The sequence below is a fragment of the Argopecten irradians genome, chromosome 11, assembly GCF_041381155.1.
Source record: "Argopecten irradians isolate NY chromosome 11, Ai_NY, whole genome shotgun sequence".
Lineage (NCBI taxonomy): Eukaryota > Metazoa > Mollusca > Bivalvia > Pectinida > Pectinidae > Argopecten > Argopecten irradians.
The window spans coordinates 27,182,806-27,207,529 of record NC_091144.1 but is presented as its reverse complement, the minus strand read 5'-3'; the positions used below and the strand labels follow the sequence as shown (position 1 = coordinate 27,207,529).

At 32.9% G+C, this 24,724-nt stretch overlaps 1 protein-coding gene across 1 annotated transcript; it reads left to right on the top strand.

The window, feature by feature from the left end:
• The first annotated feature begins 757 nt into the window (after window positions 1–757).
• Window positions 758–22,957, top strand: LOC138335160 (uncharacterized). The gene is made up of 10 exons (XM_069284118.1): window positions 758–884; window positions 2,358–2,540; window positions 5,439–5,768; window positions 9,896–10,027; window positions 10,578–10,685; window positions 11,175–11,339; window positions 11,621–11,803; window positions 13,062–13,385; window positions 15,227–15,778; window positions 17,837–22,957. Exons 2-10 carry the CDS (start codon window positions 2,396–2,398, stop codon window positions 18,655–18,657), a joined length of 2,760 nt encoding a protein of 919 aa, XP_069140219.1. The 5' UTR covers window positions 758–884; window positions 2,358–2,395; the 3' UTR covers window positions 18,658–22,957.
• Window positions 22,958–24,724: the final 1,767 nt, after the last annotated feature.

Here is a 24,724-nt window from a genome sequence, read left to right as displayed (position 1 = left end):
CCCATAAAAAGTATTTGGTCATTTTGTAATTGAACTTCAAACGAATGTTAGTTAGCTATTGTATTCTTAAATTAAAGTATAGGTTCTCATGTTACACCTGATAAAAATGGTATATTAGTCCTTTTGGTTGTATATTTACATATGTATTTTGATAGCATAAACTGAAATTGCTAGGTAGAAAGTGACCGGTACATTTCATTGGACCTTTGTATTTTGGTTCAATTACAATTGATCTTTATAATGTACATATATATATACATCTGTAGAATAAATAAATAAAGGATAACCTTGTGATGGAATTAAAGTATTAAAAAAAACAAAAAGTATTATAGAATATTGAATTAAAATTATACATCTGTATATATAGATAGCAAAGATAGTGAAAATTACACAAGAAGCCACTTTTATGAGTTTACTGGTGAATGACAAATGGCGGAAAAGGTATTAAAATTCATTTCAAAGATATAGATTCAAAGGTGTAGATTCAAAAGTCCCAACCCTGGCATCCTTTTTTTTTTGCTGGGGAATAAAATCAATGTTGAAACCTATAGATAAAGTTAAAAAAGAACAATATACAACATGGCAGTCAAATTAATAAATTTGGTGAAATTATTGACATAATTGACACGCATTAACACTTTCTTTGGAACAGATGTGAATGCATCTATGGCTTAACTTAATTAAACTAAATATCGTACAGTTTTGAAATTTTCATGAATACAGTACTTTGATTTATACACTTAGGTGTGATTAAACACGAGTTGTCGTTCGTTTTTTCTATATATAGTTGTCTGGGTTTACCAGGAAAAACTCACAACAGAGATCTCCAGCACAGCAATGTTGTAAATTTATTCAAATCAGGACAGCAGATCTAGGAAAACCAGGTAATACGTAACACTGACGTGATATCGTACTATATAAGTATATAATACGTCTTTAGAGGTTTTATTTGTATTTGCATTGTCACATAAACATTGTTGGCGACTTGTTAATGGTATCCCTACACAAACCGAAAGTAACTTGACAAAGTTCTGTTAAAATGATAAATAATCTATTTTGATATAGTTTATTGGTCGTAATGTATTTTAATGATAACAATCAACAACTACATACTTACATATAGGCCCAGGTATGGGTAATACAGACATATAGACCCAGATACGTATATACATTTAGATTATACAGGTTATATTATATCTTTTAGTGTTTGGTTAATATTCTCATGATAATCCTATATAAAACGAAAGTAACACGACAAAAATTAAATCAGATATACGACGTACATGCACATGAAGTTATATTTTGCCATAGCAAATTTACCGTGACAATATTTTCTATGACTTATTTAGTCAAAAGTTTAATTATTTTGTATAATTCTGAACTCATACATAAATAAATTATTTCAAATAGTCTAGTACTTGGAACCTATGATATATTTGCTGCTCTTTGCATAACAACAATATTTTTAAGCGTGAATACATATCACACAAAAATAATTTTGTCGAGTTTTCTGATGACTAATCCAGGAAATAATAGTGATATGAAAAACATATACCAGTGACCTCCCCTGAATATAACAACAAATAGAACAGCATGATTAGGAATTAGTTTTAGTTAGTTTGTATTACGTTTTATGGACAAAATATATCTGCTCTGAACTGAAATCCTTTTTGTGATACGATGACGATATACGAATAATAAAAAGCTGCATTTTATTTCGGAAATATTTTGATAAATGCCATAAAGGTAAAAAGACGATAACTTTATGTCTGTTTCTTAATAAGGGTTTGAAGTCAATACCTTCATTACAAAATTAAACAGCGCGCGATGTCATATCTATCTATATCATCGTACAACAACACAGAAATTCTCCAAAGATCGACTTTCTACTGAAAAACGTAATAAAATAACAAGACTAAACTATTACTGGTTTAATCACTTTTTTTACTGTTCTTAGAGGAGCTTGAGGTATCAGATACACATTTCCTCACAGTAATGTAGTATAAAAGGAAAGTTATTTAGACTAAAATGATTCATAATTACTTGATAAAGCGATTTATTTTATCTACTATGTTGACGATGAACCCATTCTTTACAAGGAAAAGGGGGAGGCTTAATCGCCTGACAAGCAAAATGCAATTCACATAACTACAAAACCCATTTTTATTTCTTTATTGAAATAAGTAGGTAGAAAAAAGATGAATTTATGCCCAAAGATTTTATCGAAATTCAAATCGCATGTCGTCAGTGAGCCTTCTTTCTGTCCGTCCGTAAAAATGTTATACTATTTCTCAGAAAGTGTTAAAGCTTTTGGTAAACAGTAATACCACATGTATTTCCAATATCGACTTGAATAGATAGGATGGAGGAGTGTTTGGGAAACAAATAAAGACTGATGACGGGTTTAACAACAAAAACAAGCAGCCGACCTGTTTCCCAGATAAGTATGCCAATTAGTGAGGAGGGAGCAGCCTGCAGCAGCAGAGCTGTAAACAAAACCATAGAAGGAGAGGATGACGATTCTACTTGTCACGGACTTGGTGCGTATACAGAAGGTTATATCGTATATTCCTTTCACATTGGCGTTTTGTGCTAATGTACGATTTTATTTGGATTAGAGTTTCAACAAGAGTTGGTAGAAATGCATCATGCTGTTTTATAAATTCACAATACTTTCGATATATATTCTTAATCTCTCCGTTTTTGGATTTTCTGACTATTTTTAAACCCTTAAAGGTAGGTTTCGCCCAATGAAATATAAAGACTACGAAATTGAAATTTATCCTGTACATAGATATAATCTTCAGATCATTTTCAATGCATACAGCTAACAATATGGGTGGTCAGTTGCCTAGCTTGACCAGGAAAATACACCTCTAAAAATAGAGTTAAATCAAGATTTACATAGAACATGACGTATTTTTTTTCCAAAACGAGGCCGCATCAACAAACGGAAGCGTGCAACAAAATGTCAGATAGTAGTGACAGTCTTGACACGGCATGTTTAGTTAAAAAACAACAACAACAAATCGAAGTCCGATGGACTGTTTATACATATCACATAATCTAAAACACTTCATGTTACTTACATACGCTCGCTAGCTTTGTACACCAAATATACATGTAGTTAGTCTGCGGCTGTTTGTGCGCTGGCATATGTGTTGAAATTTAACTCACCACGTGCAATGCCGTTACACGAGTCCCAACAGATCGGGCAAGTTCCACTTGAGATGTGGCTTCTGTTTCTTCTATTGTACATGCCATCTCTGAATTTAATTCCCTATAGATATCCTAGGGTGCTACCGAATCCATTATAATTTCCTCCACTTTGTTGCCGATTCAGATATATTTTTCTTTATCTCACACACTTTCGTTCACCCATTTTGTTTACTTTTAGTGCGTGACAATGCGCATGCGCGAAACTTCGACAACACAATCCATCGCAGCTTCATTTGCATACTATTTTGTCTGACGGACACCGTAATAAAATCAAGGATTTCCTTCAATTTTGTATTCAAGACACATTTGTTCAATCTCAAACGCATAAAGAAATTAAATTCAGGTATTTTAATATGTTTTTTCATCTTTTCTTCCTTTTATCGCATTTCACAAAAAAAAATATTTATTTGGTTGGGCGAAACCTACCTTTAAAATTACGTCTATTTTGTCGGAATAGCTTGTAATCTTTATTAGAGATTTCTATTACCTCGTTTTCATAGTTTGTTCTTACAAGGAAACAATGATTTCCACACATAATATAAACAAATAAGGAGATAGCGGATCTCTTAGTCAGAATTTTGAAATTCATAATTACACATCTAATCAGTGACCGGGTCAAAATTCTATCCATTTAATATTAAACCGATTGGTCTGTTTTTAATGTTAGTCAATGCTATTTAAATGTGTGAGAGAAAGTAATAGGTGATATAATTCTAAAGGTTGTATCGATGTGTTGAATATTTGCATGATATAATCTACAAACTCTATTTGCTTGGCAATGTCAGAAACGATTCGACGTGTATGCATTTTTCAAAGTCGAATCAGGTCAAACAAGCGCTCCTCGTACATGCTATAGACACTAGTAAACATAATGGCACGGCTATTTAGTGATAGAAATATGTACCGAACCCTGTGGATTTACGAAAAACTTTTGTTGCATTTTTTGTCAAAATTTACAAGCAGCACAACAATCTGGGACTCAATAGTAATACCTGGAGCTTTTGTCAACTTAATTATGTTGAAGTATACTTAAGAAAAGATATATTGTCATATAAAATATCACTTTTGGTGAATGCGCAATCAATACTTCATTCCATATAGGACATAATGCCACAGATTTTTTTCGGGATGCAGTTAATAACTTTCAATGTTTTTGTCTTGAAGTAAAATTAAATGCTCAAAGTTTTCAATGGTGGTAATGGTGTAAAGTAAGTAACTTTTCTAACTGAAGAAAAAAAAACTAATTCGTCTGCGCCTGTTTTTGATAGCGAAAAATATGCCATTTGTCAGCAGTGGAGCATCTTTAAATAGCATTGTATATACTGTTTATCAGGTAGCTGCTTATTCAAAGTATTAAGCAATAGAATATTGGCTCTCTATTAAGGCCCTATATTTTATGGCGAAAAGATATCACTACATATTGTATCGTGGTAAGTTTCCCTGATGGAAGACGAGAAAATGGTCACCAACGAGAAAATGGTCACCACGGTATAAATATAGAGTTAAAGTTATGGGATAAATAAGTTCCCCAACGCGTGACTGTTCTTTATCATGTTTATCTGAACTCTCGTTAGTTAATTTTAACTTTTTTTTAGAGAAGGCACTCACTAAATTTAAACTTCGTGACTTTTCAAAATTTGAAAATCAACTCGAGTTTGATAAACATGATAAACAACACTCACTTGTTTATCCTATTACATCCCATTGCTTGTTTCACAATGGAAAACCATGTGATAAATTTCATAGCAGTTGGTTATCATTTATGTTTACACACTCCAGTGTGTTAACACCTACGGCGCCTCTTATTGGTCAATGCCAAGATCTCTTGATTCCGATTGGCTTTCAACTTCACAAAAGCTCGTGTCTTTCGAAAATTTGAAAATTAACTAACTCGAGTTTGATAAACATGATAAACAACAGTCACTTATTGAGGAACCTCTATTTATCAAACCGTAGTTTGAACAAAATGGTATTTCTTCCCTGTATACAAGGTATACATCACTCGTTAGTCAAATAACCCAGTGTATAAAAACGTTACTCTTTCTGTTTCAACATTATCATGGAAACATGTAAAACTGGAGAAAATTAATATTTGATTACGACTAATACTATGGATTTAACTTATCAGTTATTTACAGACTGTGTCCTTGGTTGTTGTATTAGAAATATATTATAAAAGCAGCAACAAAAATAATATTACTCGATAATTTTCTTTTCAGTTGCTAGGGCTCGTTTCAACAAGCCTAAGGTAACATCAGAGACTGAGTACTGTTTTGTCAGCGGTAATACAGCTTTGATGCAATGCCAAATAACCGGGAAAGTCGAAAAGGTGTCCTGGAAAAAGCGGAAAGAGACTGATGACGCGTTCTGCGACATCCGAATTGACAACAAAAAATATTTTGGTGGTTCTGTTGCTTGTCCTTCTCTTGTTATAGCATCAGTAGGTGGGGATGATGCTGGTACATATATCTGTCGGGCTACAAACGATGTTGGGGAAGGCGAAACTGGAGATATTGAAGTTACAGTCAAAGATAATGTTCAAGACAATGGTATGCACATCACAATTATCTTAACGATAGCTCAACATTTTCCTTCGTGACAATAGTCTCATCCAAGCATAAACGCATTCTAGAATGCATTGTCATTGGTCATTTTAAATTACGTTACTGTAAATGTAAATATTTAGCGGTAGTTTTATTAAAGCAATTTTCCCGTTGTTTAAATCACTTATTCATGTATAGCGCAAAAAAATGTAAAAACATATGATATTTGAGATATAAATGCAATCTAGGTGGCAGATAAATAGAATAGCGCCCTATTTATATCTCCAATAAATGCAATCTAACAATCCTTTAATTGTTAAATAGTACTATTACATATCAGCATCTTTATCAATATTGAGAATTGACCAAAGCTCTAAACAGAAATACGCCTAGATCTTGAACATGTAAAAAAATCACGATAGATAATCTTATATTAGTATCTTTCTAATATAAAAGAATCATAAAACATGTACATCATATTACAAATTAGAGAAAAAAAAGGGCGAGAAAAAGGGGGGGACCAGGTGAGGTCAAGCTCAATTAATGTTAAAGCCGCATAATCCGTATCTTTCAGGGTCCGTAAATCAACAAAAGAAAATTAAGGTACATATATTATAAAAAGTTATCAACTTTCCCCTAATTACACACCAAAAAAGTCCCGAGTTCAAAAGAAATGAAGGATGAAATGTTCGATATCCAGAGTGTTTGAATATTCATTTTCAATGCGTAGACGATCACGTGACTTTCCAGACCAAACGAAATGGCAGTCAAAAGTGTGTCGTTCATGTTAGCAGGAACTTCTACGGAAGAACTTGTTACTTATCATTAACAAGTGAATGTTTTGTTGTGTAATGAAGTTATGAAAGAGTCCATCAGAACAATATATATACATTATCGTCGTGTACACAATACTTCCATTCGGTCATTTTGAGCGTTTACAATACGACGATCGGTTGACTATGCTTTGCCTAATTTCCGGGGGCCACCGGAGGGTTTTTTGTGGGAACGGCATTTAAACTTCGTATAAAATACGTGCGATACCATACATCGTACTAGACTAGATAATAAATTGTACAAAAATGTACCAGATATATAAATAATGGTATTGATAAATAATAAAATAGACATCGTACTAGATAGAGACAAAAATGGTTATCTACATGTAAATCTCTGGTGATACTTTTTAAAATAAATATCTCAGACGATATTTGACTTGCCTTGGATAACCATTTGTTTTAAAAAGGTCCAAATGAAGTATAATAATAAAGCAAGTAAAATAAGCACGGAGAGAAAACTTGACATAATATGCATTTTTGTTCAAAGTCATACATGTATATGTTTACATATCAATTAGTGATAAAAAAATCACCATGTACCGCCATAAACGAGTATAAAACTTTATACATGTATGTATGTTTCTGATAGTTATGTTGGAAAAGCTCCATGTTCGTTAAAAACATGATGATAAATTTCTGGTGAAACTATAAACATTTCGTTATATGATTTCAAGGATTACAGAAAATAAAAAAAAATAAAAAAGAAAGAAAGGGATTGAAGTTGAAATAAGGCGGTTTAATGTGTGTTTAAAGTTCTAAATGTCTAACATGCAATTATGTATATATTTTCTGTGTAGATAATGAAGACAGCTCTCTTGGTTAAATTTGTGATATACAATGTACATGTACATGTACATATAGCTTGCCAATGAACCATATATCTACCATATTATATGATGTTCAGAATTTGCCTCTGAATCAAATGAATCAGAAACATGTATATAATGAAAGACCTGGGTGTTTCTTATACAATCATATTCATACACAAATAGCACATACATGTACATTGTATAGTGTACATGTACACATATTATGCATTGAATTTTAAGTCAATAAAAAATGACTGGAGTTCAAAATAGCATCCAGTAGTAAATAAGCTGACCATAGCATGTGATTCTCATGTCATCAGAGAAATTGCAGTAAAAATTTATTTTTAGTATGTATATACATGTAGTCTAACCTGGTGGAAAATCTAACTTTATTAGATGTATTTTGTTAGTTTATTTTTATATATTCAAGCAATCCTAATTCCTTTAGTGTAATCTTGTTCCAAACACTAAGTGGAGTTGCTAAGAGCTTGTACATGTAGACCTTGATTGACCTCGACTAATTAGAAGTTATTGTCAGTCTATTCCTTTCTAATTCAACCAAAACTTTGCAACTTGAAAATAGTCAATAATGAATAATGCAGTTTAACAACAGGCACCACAGGCTATTGTCTCTACAGATATATGGATGTTCTTATATATGTGCAATATGTGTATTACACAACAATATTTATTTATTACACATAGGGATATCTGTATATCTATAGAGCCAAAATCTTGAGATTTGACACTGACTTTTGATCCAAATAACTTTTGATCTAGCCCCAGTCTTGTTTCCTATTTATTTTCTGTATTTGAACATTTCTAAAATGAACACTACATATTTAAACAACTCAGACAAATTACATTATTTTAATTGGTTTATTGTTCATAAATTATTCAAAAGTTATACATACATGTACTAGGTATGTAAACATACAATAATCATTATTAATCCTTTTTTATTTGTGTGAAGAAGAAATAAATTATTTTAGAATTTCCTGTTGATAATAGTAAATAATTATGCTAGGTTTGTACAACAAGTCTGAAGCTGTCCTTCCTTCTTGAAAATCATTTCTTTCTGGTTCATAATGGGTACAATACAAACAGACTTATTTTTTACTGTCAGTTTTGATCCCAGAGATACATGTAGTTGTTTTTCCCTTTTATTTTTGGGCGAGCTGCCATCACATCTTGCACCTTTGTCATTTGGTTGGAGGTCCCATACATTCTATAAAGAAAATATGGAGTAAATTTCAGTTATATAGTATGTACAGAGATTAAATACTGTATACATGTATATACATAATCTTCTAGTGACTGTGTAAGCCTACATGTAAAACAAACTAGTTCCAATTGTTTTCTGTCAAACAAACACAAATTTATACCAATCACACAAGTTTATCAAAATCAAACCTCACTAGATAGTACTGAGTCATTTCTTGAATTACAGGGGTCTAGGCATTTTCATGTGAAGAATAATGGTACTAATAGTACTAATGCCAGAATTTATGTAGCCTAAGTATATTGGACGTAATATATAATACATATTGTAAAAATTCAATTACTATTCCTTACTTACACCACTTGCGATGCATTGGTGTGAATTTTATATACATGTAATTAAGGTCAGCAGATAGGATAACGAGTACGTGACTAAGTGACTGTATAAAGTCTAAAACAATACAATCTTACACACACAGGCACTGATGAAGTAAGTTTTAAAGTGGCTTCTTTGATACAGTTAATATCCATAGCATACAGTAAAAGGATATATATCACTGCATATACATACATACACAAATATATATCGGAAAAGATATCACACTCCTGACGCTGTAACAGTATGTATATCGTACATAAGACTAAAGAACGCGATCATCTTTTAGGGAAATGCGTATAATACGACTCTATGTATGCTTCTGTTGTAATCCAAGATTAAATCTGTTATATGTTCCCCAATTTATTAACACTTTTCCTGGTTTCTAATCTCTATTTTACTATGGTACCAATTCAAAACACTTACAGAATATAACTGTAACAGTACCCCTTCGGGGCCCCACTCACCTTATGGAGACGAAGAGAAGTCAGTTTATGTGGTTTTGGTAGGTCATACACAAATCATAGTTGTTGTCATAGCTCGAACTCGTTTCCATGTAATATTCTCAGCAATTCACAACATTTTTAGCTTAAATAATCTTCTTATTCACTTTGGCTTTAAGCACTTGAACCATTCTTTCATTTATTTCTTTTTCAATTTACTCCCCTTTACTGCGAGCAATATATTGTTGGACCTTCCGTCATGTTAAAATATCTGTACATAAATGCAGTTTACACACAAGTAAACAATTTACAATAAAAAACATTTGATATTTACATTTCGACGGACTATTTATTTTCGATTTCTGTTCCGATAAAATATTTTTAACGTCAAACGATTCATGTAACAGCCAATCAAATGATGGAATGTTTTCATAACCTTTGCCTTTAGTTGCAGTTATGCCGACAGTTTTCAACCAGGCTGTGGAAATTGCAAAGACTTCAAATGTTAATGTTAATTTCACATTCCTTAATAATGTGAACAGTTCAATCTTTGGGGAAAATGGACTTATTGTCAACCAGGGTAAGTAAAATAACTTTGTTACATTGTAGATTCATAGCATAGTAACTTTAGTCTGGATAGTTCATGGTCGAACTTCTTCGCTCAACGTCTTTCTCCGATTACCCTAATCATTTTCACTATCTTATCAAGCTAAATAAGATATTTCACTGACCTCAGAGACGGACAATATATCATCATGATTTGTTTTATTATTCTTAGTTTTTCTTCATTTTCCGTAATCTATTTATTTAAAAGACCAAAGAAGCAAAAATCACATAAACTTATGGATGGGGATAAAGATGAAACTGTAAAGTTTCGTCGAGTTTTAGTATCGAAAATCTCCAACACGATATTCTCTACGGCAATTTCATGACTTAATCAAGTTTAAACAATGATATTCACCGTAGTTAGTTCATTTTTCTTGCAACTTGGATGCGCAATCCCTTACATGTTCGATTCAGGTTCTCATACAATATTCATGTAATCAATGTTGCATTCGTGATCGTTTTGATTCAAAGACAACCAAGTGATTACCTCGATTTAAACATCCTCCATTTTTTTGTTTCTGCAGATACCACTGACCGTGATCCTAAAAAGTTGCTCCAGAACATGGAAGAAATATCACGTGCTGCAAAATCTGAAGCGCAGAAATATGTGGAGGCTTTTGGAAAAATCCAAAGTGTGTGTAATTTGGTTTCCTTGTTAAGAAAATATAACAAAGAAAAACATAATTACATATCGTGTTGTAATTAGCTGTATACATCGCGTCATGAATAGAACTTTTGGATGGATTCTTGAGTTAAAAAAAATACTTTTACTTTTTTTCGGATTTTTTCTTCACAGTTGTATGAAAAAAAAGGAATTGACCAGTCATTGACCCAGATTTAGAATGAAAATGTAAGAAAAAAAAAATTGTAAAAATTACAAAAAAGAACAGATCGAGAAAAAGACTACGTCGATGAATTACATGATACTTTTAAGATTGAAAATACCGTATGTTATTAAGCTTATAAAGTGAGGTCTACAGAGATCAATGGCTTAGTTGATTACCAATTCTGGTATTCTGACCATTTTAAGGCATTTTTATTGCTTATATCAAGATTTAAAATTACGATGTATTTTATAAGTCAAAGTTATATATCCTTTGTCCTTTATTTTATGTTTATAGAATTAGGCTTACACCTTGAAGAGGGCGTCAGGGATATCAGTGTAAAATTTATTATTGACGATGATGTAACACCTGATTCGAACATTCAGAACAAACTTCGACGTCTTATTTCAAAAGCACTAAACGTTCCAGATGGAAGAATTATACGCATTAAAATAATCAAACGTATGTATCTTTATTACTATAAACAAGAATTACTACTATGCAAAAGAATTTTTGAGAATGTTTTTCTTATTTATCTTTTTTATATAATGTAAATTGATCAGCAATGCGGTACGGCCACATCATATCAAAAGACACACTATAATGAATATATATGAAATAGGCACCTTATATTTACAATGGATATAATATTATATCATCATTATATAATGATATTTTCTCTATAATATGCATTTTAGTCTTTTAAATAGGAAAGGTTGATGAAATAATATGTGATATTTCAGATTGTATCATAGTGTCATTTGACATTGTTGGAGCCTCGAATCCATGGGAAATGTCTGCGTTATGGCTTGCGGAACGGTTCCGTTCTGGTCTAGCGGATGGCTCTATTTGTCTGACTGATGGACAAGGAAATCCTTTATCAATACGTGAAGATTCTACGGAAATTTTCAATGTATCTTCAGAGAGTGAGTGGAATAGTTTTTTTTTAAAACTATTACTATCATTTACCTTGTTTTAAACATCGCAAAATCTTCTTTTTTTGCCTCACAGTTTGATAACAGGACAGAACATCATTAATCTCAGAATAGTAAAATCTGCATTAACGCATCTTTGAAAAAGCTTTTGAACATCTATAAGCGTAAAATAGGGTGGTAAAACAACCGTGAGCTCGTGTATTAGAGTAAAACAACTTAATGAAAAATAGACCTTCACATGGCCCGTAATTGTATAGATTGAGATGGTTAGCTGGTTAGTTATAAATTTCTTAAGTAAAATGTTTTCTGACAGGTAATTACCCAGGTAACAATGACATGAATTTGAAAATGAAAGTTCAATGTAGATTAAAATATCAACATTGCAAAAAGTATCATGCTTCAAATTGGCTACCCTGGTGGGAGATTGAGCTGAAGGACACCATCTACTTTTCTATCTAGTGATCTAGTGTTAAATTAGAACCTAATCTTTGGTTATATAACAATAGCTAAATTTGAGTAAGTAGTTTTAATAGTACACATTTTGTTTTACCCCTATAAAATAGTTTCTTTATAATCTCTATTGATAAAAATGCCAAGAAATGAAATGTTCTGTCGAGCGGTCCAAAGAACTGTTAAAATCGACTGTTTAAATGTGCTGTTGGACCGGAGTGACGTCACATCTACAATTCGTGACGTCAGTGCATTGTTTTGAATCAATGGGTATAACAAAACAGCAGTTATCGACTTGATTTTCGGGCAACAGATGCTTTGTTGGACCCTCAAACAAACTGATGCCCTCGGCCTTTGGCTTCGGGCAACAGTTTGTCTTCGGATCAATCAAATCATATAGTATAATACAATAGCTAAATTTGAGTAGGTAGTTTTAATAGTAGATTTTATAAAAACAAAAGCTAAATTTGAGTAGGTAGTTTTAATAGTACCTTCCCAAATGTTCACAATGTTGTGTTATCTATGGAACCCATTCAGTTTGCCAATCTTATTAACGCACATCGCTCTCTGTTGATAATATATCAGTGATTATATTTAGCCCCTAGTCTACCTGTTTAATCTGATCTTAATTAAAAGCAAAATCGATATCGCCAAATACATGATGCTGAATAGATTTAATTCAAAATTGTATCGCTTCAAAAGAAGACAAATGGATATCTTGACAAATCGAGACCACGATCATCTTATTAAGTATTTTGAACATTACGAATAAATATATATATATATATTATCTTTTTAGATCCTGACTCTTCTGATATACCAATAGTTAGTCTTGAAAAAGGTTGTTACATGGAGGCAGTTGGTGGAATTACCATATTAAAGTGTACAGCCTTGTCTTCCTTACCGATTATATCAGTCAAATGGTTTCGAATCAATAAAGAGCAGGAAACAGAATATGAAATTAACATTGACAACAAGAAGTACTATGGAGGGTCAGTAGAGTCACCGTCCCTGGTAATAAACAACACAGATCACAGTGATCAAGGTCTGTATATATGCCGCGCCGAGAACAAACACGGAACAGGGGACAGCAAACCTGGACTATTACTTATAATCAATGATGGTAAGATTTCTTGTATTCTCTCAAACATAATCAGAATTTAAGATATATGTTTCACTAGAAGATAAAACTCTTATACAGCACTGTAACACTGTGATCTGAAAATTTGTAAATGTGGAACTCTCAGAATATTCTAGGGGCCGCGATGGCCGAGTGGTTAAGATGTCTCGACATATAACCACAAGCCCTCCACCTCTGGGATGCGGGTTCGAACCCCATGTGGGGCAGTTGTCAGGTACTGACCACTGGCCGGTGGTTTTTCTCCGGGTACTCCGGCTTTCCTCAACCAATAAACCTGGTACGTCCTTACATGACCCTGGCTGTTAATAGGACGTTAAACTAATAAAACCAAACCAAAACCCTCAGAATATTCAAAACATGTTGAAATGTTAACATTCTCTAGCAGTTTTTACCACATTAAAAATTCATATATCTAAAATACAAAAATGTATCAATAGTAATGTTGCATGTCTCTCAAAGATATTTTATTCAAAGCTTCAGAAAATCTTACATTAAGATTGCCAAAGCAAATGTCAATATACATGTGTATTGTTCCTGTTTGATTACATGTTTCAGTTTGCAAAAACACATTTTCAACTGGATTAAAATTTAGGTTACATGTAGGCAGACAGAAGAGAGAAACAAATCAGCAAATCATTTTTGTTCTGGTAACGGACAATTATGTGTATCTTTGGTAAAAACTATCAAATTGAAAAAAAATAGCGACGAACAGTTGCCCCCTCTACTTCACAAATAACTAGTCAATCAAAGTGTTTCATTCGCACTGATACTGGTTTCTGATTGGTTAGCCAATAAAAAACGTTTTGCAAACTGATCGTCGCCGAGCTGTGCAGGAGATCGAAGGGGTCCAAACTGTTTACCGTTACAAGTTTTGCTAAATAATAAGCGGTATCGCTGTATATGTTCTCAAAAGTATACATTTCCGCATATTTTGACTGAACATATGTAGCTTAAAAATTTGAAATAATTTTATTACAGGTTCTTGAAACAAAAAAATAACCAAATTTTGAGGTCAATTTTTTGCAATGTCAAATGTTCACCAAAATGGTACACCCACTCCCAGTTCTTGTACACCAAAAATATTAAGTAACTTTTTAGCACATAAAATTTCAAAACAATCCTTGATCGGTAAAGTTTTCATCTAAAAGACAAATTACTGTGGAGTAGTTTTTTCAAGAAAAATCATATATCCTTATATGGTTTATATAGTGATAAATTAAAGGGTGCAAACTATTATTTCTATTAAAATGATCTGTTTTCATTATTGGAATGCTTTTCTGATAATATTAGGCACTGAAATGTTATCATTTAGCGCCTTAAGTAAGATTATTTAATCTTAAACCACAAAAGCTGAGTTTTAACGGAAGTAGATGTGGTTCATGACAACATTATGTATAATGAAACGTGCATAAAACGCCAGCCTGGTATTAATTAGAGTAAACTTAAAATTCAGCCAGATCTGACGGCTTTTCAGAAAACAAACAATGGAGATTGTTTAAGTTAAATGAATAAATTTGACAGCTAACGACATCCAAACGATTAATCATCCTCACATAACTTTGATTTAACACCACAAACAAATTTTAAGTGAACGAGTTTCAATACTATATATATATATCAATATAGAACTATAGTTATGGTGGCCATGTTGGCATTGAGCATTTCTTTTTTTCTATGGGCGATTTGGGTTGAATCATAATTGGCTATTTATACCTTTACTGAACCTGAATCAGTAAAAAGGCTTGTATCGTACCTTACATGATCATTGTCTGTACTTTATCATGCAACCATGTTGGTTAAATATGTTCCTATTTTGCTTACAGATGGACAAGTATTGATAGAAAGCAGACAGGAATCTATGGAAGCCAGACAGGACATTTCAAGTGATAACCGTGAAACTATAGAAATCCCTCAGAAATCTATGGTAGCCAAACAGGGATCCCTGGACGCCAAACAAGATTCAATGGAAGTCAAACAGGAATCCTTGGAAGCCAAACAGGAATCCATGATAGTCAAACAGAAAACAGAAAAAATGGTAGCCAAACAGGGATCCCTGGACGCCAAACAAGAATTAATGGTAGTCAAACAGGAATCTATGGAAGCCGAACAGGAATCCATGGACGCCAAACAAGATTCAACGGAAGTCAAACAGGAATCCTTGGAAGCCAAACAGGAATCCATGATAGTCAAACAGAAAACTATGGAAACTATGTCGGATTCCATGGCAAGCAAGCGGAAAACCACCGATACTATGTCGGATTATATGAATAGCGAGCGGAAAACCATGAAAACCAGACCAAAATATGCGATGTTTGGATCATCTTACAGCACAGCACAACAAACATCGATGTCAAAGGACGTAGACATATTCAAAGGTATTGTATTAATTATATAATTAAGATTTCTAATATTAAGGACAACAAATACGGTTTAACTGATTTTAATTTGAGCCTTATAAGCTACGTTATCGTATCAGTGAATAGACTATGTGTTTGTCTGTTCAGTTTTATCCTACATATCGATATAAATTTTATCATACACATCTTATACACTGAGGCATATAACCTTATCCTTCTAATCCAGTGTAACGATATCACCGTACAAAACCGCGTATACAGACATGTAAATATTACAAAAACAAAATTCATAACTCTTTATCAAGAATATTTGGCTTCAGCGTAATCATATTTCAAATATTTTAATATTTTCAATCCGTAATTCACTACCAAACGTTACCAACATTTTGAGACTTACTTTAGGATTAATTTGAATGGATTTTTTATGTTATGGAGATATAACACAAAAATCTGAGTGTACTCTAAATAAACCTAAACCCAAATATCTGAGTGTACTCGAAGCGGTTTATGATAAGAATACACGTAGATTTTTGTGTTATACAATATATCTCCATAACCAAAAAAACCTATTAGAATTAATCCTTATAATTAAATTTACTAAAGGTAGTCTCTTCAATATTCAAAATTCATTAAGGAACTCTTTTGTCTTTGAAACCAGAAGCTCCGTTACAAACGCTATTTTTCCGTTTATGGGCAGATAAAGTAAATTTTTAAGCTAATGAAAATGCTCGTTACAAGCAAAATTTGATTATAATGCAATGTAAAGGTTTTAATTTTTGATAGATTACTGACGAAAATATAACTCATATAGTTTTAAAATTTGGATACAGTAGTACAAAAGTGCGGATTTCGGGCCAGTATTTACCTATATATAATACTTACCACCTCTTCCTTGCAACCTCCATCGGCAAAGGTGGAAAGTGTCGACTGATGACGTCACGTCACAATTTCTGTCATTTAAATAAATGCAAAATATATACCACGACTTGAAGGATCGTATGAAAAGAATTCCCTTTACATTTCCAGCATCCATTTTGAACTCATATTAAATGATAAATGAAAACATGTGGTCGTATGAGAAGAAACTTATCAGAATAAATTTACTTGGTACAGTATTGCCTTATCAGGATATGATTTATGAAGTAGATGATTTTTCAAATGGTGCTCTGAAGGCTTGCAATCACCCACAATCCCTCTATTAAAATCTACCGGTATGTTTGCGATAATATCGTAGGAAAACAAAAGGAAATTGCCCATTGACTTTGGTTTCTAAAATTGAAAACAAATCTGTTCAAATGTCCTTGCATTTCCCTGTTTTAACTATAAGAAAGGATAACAACTTGTAATATCACATAGTAACAATAAAAATGTGTATCATTACTATGTTTGGATGCCCGGCTTCAAGTTCTTTCAGTGCTTTGATTTCTCCTATGAGCAAATGTGCTGACTATCATAGTCTGCCACAACCTGATAGGTTTAAGCGTTGAAACGTGATATATATGGTATTTTTGAGCTGATATTACAATGAATTATCGTTATTTAGACATCCAATAGAACATTCCTAAAATAATGTTTGTGTACGATTTTAGTCTGCCGCAGCTGGTACGATATAGGTACCATATGGCACGAATGTCACATCTTATACAGCGGCATGAATCTTATTTTTGATAAAAAATACAAGATGACCGACATGGCGTTTCATTGTTTGTACTTTTCATCTATGAAAGTGATAGCGATAAACATCATCAAAAAAAAATTTCATTCCGGAATATTTCATTGTCAGATGTTATAGACAATCGGAATTGAGCAACATGCCTATAAACATATTCTCCTTATACATTAACAGTACATTCAAATCAATATATAAATATAAACAATGTACATATATATAATCATAAATAATGTCAACTGCTATTTTATCTGAAGATAATGATATCCTAAAACATTAAGCTAGACATTGATAACCATCATATACAAAAAGTCTCCTAGAAAACAGAAATGTGTATGTTGATAGGGTGATAGGATAGGTACATATGCATATGCATCAGCTCAAAATATCATTTTCTTTGGCCACAGATACGACAGCAGTGGATGTATGGACCGGATCGGTATCCTGTGTACATACGGTTAAGGGCAGCACACTTGGAGGGATGAGGATACCTTGGTTGACGGGAGGTATCTTTACTGATAACAATGAATTACTTATCACAGATTTCCACGACAACAGACTCCTACTCTTTGATGACAATTATACCTACCAGAGGGAATACAAAATTGACGGTCACCCTACAGACATAGCACGTGGACGTACAGCTGATGAGATGTTTGTGGCTGTAAACCGGACCTCCATACTAAGATGTACACTACAGAATGGTCAGCTGTCCATGAACAAAATTATCAGCAGGATCATTGCTCCACCTGATACCTGGGGTATAGCTGTATTCGGGGATAAACTTCTGGCCGGTATTCCTGATAGTGTGAAGGTCATGTCTATCGATGGGAATGTCACAAAGTCTATAAACAAGGGTGGAGATAGTACTTATATCGCTGTATCTACATCTAACTCCACTGTATACTACAGAGATGACCATGACGTGGTGTGTAGACGACTAGACAGTGACAGAGAAGTCTACAGGTACAGGGATCCTGGTCTGATTGATCCCAGAGGTATTGGACTGGACCGTGACCACAATGTGTATGTGTGTGGTCACAGTTCCGGAAACGTTTACCTTATATCACCTGACGGGTCACGTGGGAGGGTTTTACTGCCCAAATTGTCCAGTATCACCAATCCGTGGTGTATAGTGGTCCATCCAACCAAACAGGAGTTCGTGGTTACTTCTCCATATGGATCTACTTCACTCGAGGTATACAGATTCGGTAATAGTAACTCGTAGATACTTTTATAGATGACATTTTGGGGTATTAATAATAGTACGTGTACAAATTAATCTAAGCTAGTGGGGCTGACAGGATTTCATGGTTACATTTTTACGTGAATATGTGACAGTAACCTGTAGACACTTTGAAAGATACTATAATGGATAACATAAAAAGCTTCATTAATGACAAAATCATGTTTTCTACAATATAAGGATGAATGCAGTCTAAATCCTATTGATTTTTGTCTTGAACTTCTAACGATAAAACGAATGCTAATTTTCTTTATTTAAGGATCGTTTCTATTCATGAAAACTAATGAAAAAAAGCAAAACATAAATGAAACCCTATTTCAATTTCATACTATTTGCATATGATATACCCAATGTATTCTTCAAATATTATATAAAAGGAGGGGGTTAATGATTGTCCTAATTTTGCAAGCCTGACGTTTGTTACCCATAACTCCAACCCCCATTTTATTGTGTACGTGCCATAATAAGATGGGTCATATGTAAGCTACATGTGTTTATATATTTTTGTGATATTACATCTGATTTATAATTGTTTATCTTTATGACTTTCTGCATAATTTAGATTTTAAAGAAATCCGTATTCGATGGTTTTTAGAATTTTGGTCCAGCTTTTAATCATTTCTTACGACAAACGCTTCTTCTGGTGTTTCAAAAAGTACATTCCCATTTACGACATGAAACATAAAACCTTGTACAGCCCGTTAACAACATTAATTGTTCAGTCAATTCGGGTCAATTTCAGAGAAAAGAAATAAATGAAGTACAAACAGAGCGATTCGAATACCAATGTGTGTTATAAAACACATATCAATTGTCGGTGCGTCTTTGGTGACATATTGTAATGTTTTTCGTGCTGATACACGTTAATACCTAACTGGTACCAGAAACAATGCTAACTCCAATATGAAATTCTGGTTGTAACATTTATTAATAGAAATAGTCCACACGTATAACATATACTCAGTCTACATGTACGTTCATACAAAGCATATTTTTCAAAGATACATACTATAATCTTATAGATAGGACAATGACCATATACATATATAATTACAAGAAGATAGGACACTCAGCAGCCCTACCCTACAAAAATTAATCATTCTACATATAGATATTGAACAGTGTTTTGATTGCGATAAAGGTGGTATGAACGCAGTGGGATACAGACATATTCAATAACGCGTTACATGTAGACGATTGCGTTAAAGGTGGTATGAACGCAATGAGATACAGACATATTCAAAGAAGCGCGTTAGCGCTATATTCAGAACATTGTTGCTAAGCTGGGTAGCTATGGTAGTCAGGATGGCCGTCGGTATAGCTCCGATTGTTGAATGTTATAGCTGTAGTTTGATTTGAAATATAACAATGACACTTTTCAATTACTTTTAAAATGTTTTTTTTTTCTTTTTTTTTCAATTGGATCATACATCAATAATGTCCAGTTCGAATAAAAATTAAGATAACTGAGACGAACCACTTCCGGTATATATCGTTGTCAGGGTAGTGATGCGGCCGAAGTGGAGCGAGCCGCCATATTTGATATTGCCTATTGATGGCATGACCGTTGGGCTGCTGAATAAGTGTCATGTATGTATCGGTATACGAACGCGATATAGACTAAATTCTTCCCGCTTTTTATTTTATTGTACGGATGATAGACAAGTGTTTGCGTGGTGTGTGACTGATATAACTATCCATGGAATTCCTCGAACATTCCTGAGGAAAACCCCCGGTTGTAGCCCCGACCAGCGATTCTTTTTGTTGTTTATTACCGTTACAATGCTTGAACATATATTCTGTTTTGGTGGTAAATGCATATTTAATTGGATCTAATAACAACCTTTTATTGTTATTTTGAAATCCGGCAACGAGGAAACGTTGTTTACACTTCGTACAGTAGGTTACTGTTAACCGAGTACTGACGAGCATGATATTGTCTGTGCCGCCTAAGGATCAGTCTTGACAGAAATCGTTTTTTAGTTTATTATCAATTCAAAGTAAATCTGTCATCAGTGAAAGGTAACATGTAAATTAAGTAATCAGAATTTATTTAGATCACCATGTGACGCAAAATCTTACCGAAGCGTGAACTTGAAGTAGTCCGATCCTGCTCTGGGTTTGTATTCATACGTCGTTGCGTTTACACTAATTTGAATGCAACTCCCCTCCCGTTGACTATATAGGGGCATATGTAAATCAATAAGCAACAGTTATTTGCCAAGTATTTGCATTTTCGCAAATATCTTGGTTATACAAGATAACTTTATAAATCAATCTATATTTTCCACAGTTATTTTCTCTAATATTTTATTCCGTAATATTAAAATTATAAAAAAATTACTTCATTTACTAACTAACACAATTATTTTCCATCTAATATACAAAACTCCCCGAACTAAAACCAACCCAACAAGAGTTACCTCGCTTGTCCCTTATCTTGTTGACTGTCTGCGTCCCGCCGGCTGCCAAGTATTTGAAAAAACCGGAAACTCCACCTTTTTTTACGACGGAACTTGTTTTTCACGCGCTCCGTGGGTAACAACATAGATACAATATTATCTTTATTTCAAATATAGAAGTAACTGTTTCTAAAAATAGCCCCCGAGCCCCAAAGCGTCGACGAAAATCATGGAATGCAAGAGCACAGAGACTGGGTGATCAGTATGTTCTACTCGTTTTATTTTGAAATCTAGGGATAAGCCCGAGCAACATGTCATGAGTGAAATTAAATTTAATATTGGGCAAAAAATGAGTGGTTTGGTGAACTACCGTGAGAATTCTAACGGTAACAAATGAAGAACATATTAGTTTAATAAGGACCTGAGACCAGAACATTATATGAAAGCATACATGCCTGGAGCTTACCGTATACGAAGTGCTCGTTGTGGATGTGTGTCTGATAGGCTCTGGTCGATATAGCAGGCCTCCGATTACCTTTAATGATAGAGTATATCTTTTTGTTCAAGTATATTTTCTTATTGTATGTCACACATATTGTGACTTGCAAATGAATCAGTTTCTTTCAAAGGGTAACTTTGATAGATTTTAACAATGAGATAGTGATGCCATTATATTAATCAATGACATGACATTCAGTATTTCTCAGCCAAGACATTGTTTTAATGTTATGCAGTGTAATTTGCATTTGTATGTATAAGTTATGAAATAATATCCACGAAGGTATAACATTTTATCACATGATCCGCCTGAAACCCAGTGATTTTACTCGTGAAATAATTTTGCATATGTTACTTGTGTAATGTGACCTGGAACGAATTTCATTGGCTGAAATTCATTGTGACATAATATATGACGCCATGAGAAATGACAGGACGTCAGGATTTCACGGACGGCAGGACAAAATGAATTCTTCGAAATTCTTCGAGTTGTTATAGTTATGTGATAAAAAGTATCTGAAATTGGTGTTCATTGTATATGAGATTTTATTGAAATTGTAAGTTTCACTCTTCAAAGCTCAGAAAAATATAATACGTTTCATGAAATATCATATGAAATGAACACTCATTTAAAATGCGATATATAACTGTAACTTCATATTTTAAACTGATGTAGTCATGTAATATTATCAATATGTTTATAGTGCTTCAAATATTTTATAATATAACCTACTTTCGTATTTTGATTTCAAAATTAGGGATTGTGGGAATCGTCTAATCGGCCGGGATCGTCGATCTCGCCTCTTTCATACTTCTCCCACCAATCCGTTACGACTATTTTATAAAGAGTCATTCTTTTATCTTGATAAGATGTACTTTTTAGAATTTGCTTTATGCTTAATAGTGTCTCATAAACCTAAAAGGTTGGATATTAATATCAGTTTTATGCTTTTGTATTTTATACGCTTGATGGTTTTATGTATATATTAACATGTGACATTAGAACAAAATATCACTAAGTGGTTGATTGATATACTGATGACATACAGTGGGATACCGCGGCACCTTGCCAAATCCCTTTGTGGTGTTTAACTCGACACTGTAATCTGATGTATCGTTAAAATGTGTTTTACTCTACACAATAAAAAAAAAGTTTTTTTTATCCTCTGTAATTTTAAACACATGGACATCTAACAGAAACGATATAAAAATTTAAAATTATTTTATTATTTTTAACAGCTTTACGTGTCCTTTAAAGTATAAAACAGTAATAGTATGTCTTTTTGTCCTTTTAAAGCGGGATTGTAATATCAGATTTTTGTACATTTATATGAAATAAAAACTTGTATTGTTGTAAGTCAATTGTAGAGATGATACTGTTTTTGAAATAAAATTTATCACATAACTGGCCTGTCCAGCCATGTCATACAGCAATGTTATATATATCGTGAGACACACGTGTAATAAAACGAATATGGCGTCACAGGTAATTTTGACGTCGTAATCTACATATGACGTCGCCGAACGGCTCGTGGCATATCAAATTAATGAATTCGTTTTGATAAATCTCGTATCACATATCCACTCATCTAAGATCATCCTTATCTGTACCTTCTAGAGTATGTGTTGTGTGTTATATCGTTGTAACTGTTGTTCTGATACTTACTGGAGCTGGTACTTCTGGTATAATGAAATCTGTAACAGCATGAAGTTTTCATGTAAATAATTCTTTTTTTTTTCTCTCGCTAGATGTCATACAATAATTAACATAAGATGTCCATAGATTGTTGTTTGATGAACCAATTCTTAATAAAAAATAAATAAATATCTTGTTATTTATTCTATATTGCATCCATTTTTTAAGCTTGGAGCTTGAAGTAGTAATATAACGGTGTTTTTATATATTTTTCAATTTATCTGGATAACTATCAACATGTTGATTTCAATTATTTTGAACAGTAGGTCTTACTTACTTTCTTTTTAATTAAAACAGTATACATATTTTGAGCACTTTTTAACAATTTGAAATTGATTTAAAATTTATTTGTATATCAACTACATCTACTCATAATCAAAGTTTGTTGACTGTTTCTTATGGCATATGGTTAATGGCGTTTTTCATACTCTGATATTCCAAAATACTTGGTCCGAATGTTGTACTTTTCGCAAAATTCTTCAAACCTGTATCTGAATTTGTCCGTTTTCAAAATGCTATAAATATAAAAAAAAAATCCTTAACTTATTGAAAACAACTTTATCGGATCTAATTTTATTTTAGTAGTAAACCATATAGGGTTTTCTAAAATATTTGTTTTGTAACTATTAGAGTATTAGGCCAAATATCTAGAACCCCTGTCCAAAATATATTTTGGCAATTTTTGATTATTATTTTAAAAGTGCTATATTCCAGTATCAGCTAATTTTGTTTGTAGAATATAGATCTTACAATCCTATCAAAATTTGCTACATAAATGTACATGTACTTCATCTTATATAATGTATCCGTCTGACCCAACTTTCTTTTAGAGCGGTTACAAAATAGTTTAGATGAATCATCGTTAGCCTATCTTCTTCATGTTTTTAGTGATAACATCTCCTTTAATTTGATATAACGTCATTGATAAAAAAACCCTGGTGTATCGAAGTTGACCTTGACCTTTCTCCATCACAACATGAAATTTAAGTTTTCATAATCAAATTAAATTCTCAGACTCTTGTCAGCACAATTTTCAATAAGTAACGGTTGATTTAATTGGCTATGGCTTGACCAAATCAATAGGGTTCAACTTTTGAAATCAAATATAGATTTACCGGCTGTAATTGCTGCAAATTATCACACAGATCGAATACCTTTTTTCGGTTGTGAAGATACGGATGCCATCCCTTAATCGTGAGCAGTTAGTGACAAAAAAGACTTGTTAATGTTCCCAATTTGAAAGCTTGTAAAAATTCTTTATGAAACAATTTGCATTTGTACGAGTGTTGATTCTACAACAGATAAGCGAAATAATTTGACATCTAAAATTGTCATATTGTAATTTGATGTATGCAATTGTTACTTGATATATCCATGGTCGGTAAATGTAAAAAAAAAAGAAATTACTGTCATATCGTTCATTGTTTATTGTAGTCGTTATATATGAATAATC